The 6,133-nt window shown below is 35.6% G+C and overlaps 1 protein-coding gene across 1 annotated transcript; it reads right to left on the bottom strand.

Annotated features, from left to right (window-relative positions):
- Positions 1-330: 330 nt before the first annotated feature.
- On the bottom strand, positions 331-2,211 carry LOC113005963. Its single transcript, XM_039446706.1, has 4 exons — positions 2,008-2,211; positions 1,774-1,868; positions 1,613-1,681; positions 331-455 (listed from the first exon to the last, which is right to left on the bottom strand). The coding sequence occupies exons 1-4, from the start codon at positions 2,063-2,065 to the stop codon at positions 402-404; spliced, it is 276 nt and encodes a 91-aa protein (XP_039302640.1). The 5' UTR covers positions 2,066-2,211; the 3' UTR covers positions 331-401.
- Positions 2,212-6,133: the final 3,922 nt, after the last annotated feature.

Raw genomic sequence — 6,133 nt, 5'->3', positions numbered from 1 at the left:
ACAGAATGTTTCAACAATATTACTGCAATATAGCAATATAAATATGTGTAGGAACAGAATGTGCCTTTTTAGTTATAATTGCAAAAAAAATGATTTAAGACTCCCGAATTAACGTTTTTTAATTAGCATTTTAATATTATGTACGATATATGCCTCTAAAAAAGTTAAGAAAAATTAAATTATGTTAACAAAATCATGTTGTTTGTATTCCATGTAAATAAAAATTTTTGCTTTATATAAAAAAATATCTTTTATTTGCATAAAGGAAGAACCACACTTCTGCTAATCTAATAATATACCTATTACAGCCAACAATTTGCACGAATTCAGTTTTGGGCGAGGTTCTTTTTTCGTTTTGTTTTTTATCCTGTTGGACTGTGTCCCTGTTACCGAGCTGCATCTTAACACGGTAGTCCCAAAAATAGCAATTGCATGTTTTTAACAAACATTGCACACGCACCGGCATAAATGGTGTCTCTCTACGCTGACGCTCGGCTGCCGCACACACGCGAGCTACGCAAGGCGCGCACGTACGTGTTTCGTGGCAGCGCGGCGGAGGTCGGGGTGCTGGCAGAAAGTAGAGGGGGGCGTTTCGATACCGCATCTTCCTCGCTCGACGCTGGATCGAGAGAGAAGACACGGAATCGCGGCGCTCGAGAACCTGACAGAAATGGTATCCCTTGCGCCTATACGGCTGGTATACGGGATACCGCGGTTTGTCGCGCGCTGTTGTAATTTTTAATTGTATAAAGCAATTTACTCGGATACAAATATTTGTTTGAAAAATAATGTAAATAGAATTACGATTTTTAATAATAAATTAAAATTATGTCATCACAGCAATACAGCATTTACACAAAGAGAACAATTTTCTTCATCTAAGCAAATTATGTCTGTTTAAGATCATAAATTCTTCTAAGGAGATTGTAATTGAGGTAAAACAATACTCGGAGAAGTGACAGACTTCTTCATATTTTGACGTTACAAATTACTGTACAAAATTTAAGAAAAATCAGACGTTCATTCGGTTCTTCTCTCAGAGTATTGTTTTACGTCAATTATAGTAATTACAGTACAGAAAAAAATTAAATGTCAACTCAACAATTCATTGTTTCATATATAAGCAACAATATAAAATCTTCTTGGAAGAATTTATGATATTAAACAGACATAATTTGCTTAGATGAAGAAAATTGTTCTCTTTGTGTAAATGCTGTATTGCCGTGATGACATAATTTTAATTTATTATTAAAAATCGTAATTCTATTTACATTATTTTTCAAACAAATATTTGTATCCGAGTAAATTTCTTTATACAATTAAAAATTACAACAGCGCGCGACGAACCGCGGTATCCCGTATACCAGCCGTATAGGCGCAAGGGATACCATTTCTGTCAGGTTCTCGAGCGCCGCGATTCCGTGTCTTCTCTCTCGATCCAGCGTCGAGAGAGGAAGATGCGGTATCAAAACGCCCCCCACTACTTTCTGCCGGCACCCCGACCTCCGCCGCGCTGCCGCGAAACACATACGTGCGCGTCTCGCGTAGCTCGCGTGTGTGCGGCAGCCGAGCGTCAGCGCGGAGAGACACCATTTATGTCGGTGCGTGTACATGACTTGCTAATTGCAGCAATAGTGTCATATTGACAATTTGTAATCCAAACGTAATGACCAATATACATCTACACAAATACAATAAAAATCAAAATATAACATATAGAATTAATAAAGTTTCAAGTAAAAGTGATTGATAATGGACATTGATGAAAAGTACCATATTTTTTTGTTCACATCTATAGCCCACGGGTAATTCACCAAGATTTGAATGTTCCTTTTCAGCATTTCTTTTGCATAAATTTGATACAATAGCTGCAAAGTATATACACAAATATAATATATATAAATGTAATACATATACAGATGTAACATAATATATTCACAAATATAAATAAATATGTACGTAAATTTCTTTTATTCTTACTAAAAGGATTAACAATTCAGCATTTACCTTTTAATTCGCCAAATTCGTCAAGTATATATTTCTGCAATGACACATTTAATTCCATGATATCGTTTAAGACGTCTTCTTTATTTTTCAGTGTTTTCTTCAACTTAATATTTTCCGCAAGAAATTTCTCATTTTGTGATTTTAAATCGCGTATCTAAATATTTATAATACAAGTCAATAATACAATTTCGTAGTAATCATGATTAAGTCATAAATAGTACATGTATCTCTCTCTCTCTCTCTCTCTCCCCCCCCTCTCTCTACACACACACGCCCGCCCGCCCGCCCGCCCGCCCGCATGCACCCACGCCCGCCCGCACGCACGCACGCACGCACGCACGCACGCACGCACGCACGCACGCACGCACACACACACAGGGTTATTTATAAAGTATCCGCGGGTTTTTGTTCAATTTTTGGATTAAATTTTTCTTTATTAAAAATCAATTTTAATTAAGTATATATTGGCCATTATTATCTATAATCTTTTGCAATTTTTTAGATAATTTCATAATTCCATCCGTGTAGAACTTCTGTGGTTTATTGGCAAAAAAATTTTTCAAGTGATTTTCAGCAGCTCTTTTGTCGGCCAATGTTTTTCTATCAAGAAAGTTCTGAAAGGTCAAAACAAATGATAGTCAGACGGTGCAAGGTCCGGGCTATACGGTGGATGCGTCAAGATTTTCCAACCAAGCTCCCTCAATTTTTGGCGCGTCATCAAAGATGTGTGTGGTCTGGCGTTGTCATGATGGAAGACAACACCTTCTCTGTTGATCAATTCTGGTCGTTTTTTCTTAATCGTTTCCTGTAATCTATCCAGTTGTGAACAGTAGAGCTCTGAATTAATCGTTAGGTCATGTGGTAACAGCTCATAATGGACGACTCTCTTCCAATCCTACCAATCACACAGCATCGCCTTATTTGTCGTCATATTAGGCTTTGAAGTCGTTTGTGATGATTTGCCCCGCTTACCCCACGAACTTCTACAAACGATATTCTTGTATTTTACCCATTTTTCATCGCCCATGATGATTTGTTTCAGAAATGGGTCAATTTCGTTGCGTTTTAGTAATGTTTCGCTAATGGAAATTCGGTCAATCAAATTTCTTTGCGTAGCCAGCCTTTTTCAAATGATTCCAAACTGTCACATGATTGATTCTTAGTGCATTGGCTATGTCCAGACAGCTTGTATGTCAGTCTTGTTCGACCAGTTACAAGATTTCATCGACTTTTTCAGTGACTGACCGACCAGAGCAAAGTCGATCTTTGACATCAAAATTTCCAGAACAAAATCGAACAAACCACTTCTGCGTTTTGCATCCTGCGTTTACTTACAGCATCAGCGCCGTAAACTTTACAAATTTTTCTGCATATTTGTGCTGCGTTTTTGCCTTTTTTGTAGTAAAAAAACATCACATAATGTATTTCTTCAGAAATTTTATTCATTTTCAAACCAATTTAACTTTTGACACGATTGATGAATTACAAAACTTTATTTACAAAAAATATAATCTAAAATGTCATCTTTCAGACGCGTGTTTGTTTGATACAATTGGATTAGTATCGCCTGATATATAACCATCAACACCATCTAGTGACAAAAAATCGCGAATACTTTTTAAATGACCTAATATATATATACAGGGTGAGTCATTTTAATCTATGGACCCGAATATCTTCCAAATAACAATATCTACAAAAAAATGGTTTAGATAAAAGTTGACCAGGATAGAAGGGGTCATTCAATTGTACCATTGGTTTTGACCTTGAAGTTCAATTTTGAAAGTTATTTGAACGTCACGATGGTTTTTTTAAATGGGACACCCTATTTTTGACTGCGGATTTCGAAAGAGCGGAAAATTTTACATCAAACTTGTCTTATGAAAAAATTGTTTTTGCGACCTTGGAGAGGTCAAAAATGAAGGTGAAATGCCTGAAAAATGATCTAGTGTACTTTTTCTGAAATGATGTGGTTTTCTGGGTAACACAAATGTTCATAATGCTTAAACATTACTACTTGCAACTTTCGGCCGGATTCTTCGACGCACGCCTATTGTTCCCCTCCCGCCGCTCGCGCCTTAGCAACGGCGCCGCCGGACGGCGTAACGCACGGTCCTGAGACGATGTATCGCGCTCTGTAGTTAGCCATTCCTAAAGCTACCCTGCTTAGAACTGTGGATAGTTTTCAAAACAGATCGCAGTTATGCCTCGAAGCCAACGGAGGTAATTTTGAACAATTACTCCGTGGGTAATTCATTTAAATTACAGTGTCAGTGAGAGGCGAGGGGACTCACGATAATCAAGCACCCCGACGTGAGAGGCAAGGGGACTCACGATAAACAAGCACCCTAAAGGAAACAGAACTTACTACGTTCACGTCGTTGTTTCCGGGTAACGCTAAAAGTAAGATGAAAGTGCTTTTGACCTTGATATGACCTTGATATGACCTTCAAAAGGTCAGGTCGAAAAACTAAAAAATCCCTATGCTCATGTAAAAAATGCCATTGTTTAAGAACCCGTTGTCAAGAAACAGGTTCTGCGGTCAAAAATAGGGTTTACTAATCAAAAAATGCGTTATGAGCCTTAAACAACCTTGAAAATTAACCTCAAAGTCAAGCTAGTCAAAGTGATTAACACTTTTACAATTCATTAACTTTGTTTAAGCATTATGCACATTTGTGTTACCCACCCGCGCGTAACGGTGAATGCGCCGCCCCTGCGTACCATCTGTATTCGACCCGTGATACGCTAACTTAATCGGATGATATTTCAAAATCTAAGCGTCTGACAAATTTTTGGCAAAGAAAAAATCGTCTTAGAATTCGACCAGGATTACGTCCCTTAAAAGACAACGGGTTATTCTGAATCACCCTGTATATATATATATATATATATATATATATATATATATATATATATATATATATATATCAGGAGCATTCTATGAGGACACTTTCAAGGGGCCAAGGGGACTTATATTTCTATATTTAATGCATACTTTGGGGCAAAAATTTTATATGATTCGGACTGTAGAGTGGCGCCACCTAGAGGCATGTCCTCAAACAATACATTGACTACATTAAAACATATAATGCATATTTTACACGTATTCTTCTTAAGAGGAACGTGAAAACATATTAAAAAATTAATAGTAACTAATCATTGTATTGTTACTCAATTCTAGTATCATTACGTCAGTATTAGATAAATAATAATAAAAAAAATAATAATCTTAAAATGTAATTAAAAATTTTATTTCCAAGGCAATAAAAAAGCATGCAAGTTTATCTTTATGTATTATTAAATTTTTTAATAGAAACATTGATGGGAAACTGTCTCCAAATTATACAATAGATATAATATCCCGATGAAAACGTTATTAAACTAACATATACCTTGATAAATTTAAAACAAACATTAAGTTCCGACATAATGATTTTATAACAACGTTCTTCGAGTTGTATATAATTCAAATAATATTTATTTCAAAAACCCACGGTTAAAAAATTCCAACTGTATAAAGTATATCTAGAAAGATTTCGATAAAACCTTTTTACTGACACACAGAATATATGCCCTTAAAATTCCAGAACACACGGTTAATTTGAGAACGTTCTCGAGTGCATACATAGTTTATACAATTCAAAGATTGTCCCCAAACAATGCTTTTGGTGAAAAGATTTTAAAGTGTAATGTTTTAGTAAGATATATTTTATTATCTGAGAAGACAAATAAGTTTTATTTCCAATAATTTCTTATACGAAAATTAATGACTTTTTCAGTAGATTAATCAGATGAGTGAATAAAATGAATACATAGTTATATCTATATAACAGCAAAAAATTAACAATAAAATATTTCCATGTTAGCCAGTATCTGGTAGGTCAATGACTAAATGGACATTAGTGGAGAGAATTGGATGGCCAACCTTAAGCGCACTTCTTGTTAAGCACGGGAATGTTGATGTTTACAAGTCGCGTTTGTCATGCGATTGTCGCATGTTACATACAGGGTGTTCGCTAAAAAGAGTACCAACTTTCTCGGGATGACATATAACAATAATCAGAAATATCCTTTATCATATTACAATGTTTGCAAAATTTAGCCGTTTGTAATTAAAATCGGC

The sequence above is a fragment of the Solenopsis invicta genome, chromosome 3 (genome assembly GCF_016802725.1).
Source record: "Solenopsis invicta isolate M01_SB chromosome 3, UNIL_Sinv_3.0, whole genome shotgun sequence".
In the NCBI taxonomy this organism is placed as follows: Eukaryota; Metazoa; Arthropoda; class Insecta; order Hymenoptera; family Formicidae; genus Solenopsis; species Solenopsis invicta.
Note: the sequence above shows the minus strand (reverse complement) of the source record. Positions and strands in the feature narration are given on the sequence as shown.

Excerpts from the sequence above, each read along its gene's own strand:
- LOC113005963 (XM_039446706.1), bottom strand. The coding sequence starts at position 2,065 with ATGGAATTAAATGTGTCATTGCAGAAATATATACTTGACGAATTTGGC. Across the intron at positions 1,869-2,007 it reads CGAATTTGGCGAATTAAAAG|CTATTGTATCAAATTTATGC; the intron begins GTAAATGCTGAA and ends TATACTTTGCAG. Across the intron at positions 456-1,612 it reads TTGCTGCAATTAGCAAGTCA|TGTGCAATGTTTGTTAAAAA; the intron begins TGTACACGCACC and ends TATGCCGGTGCG.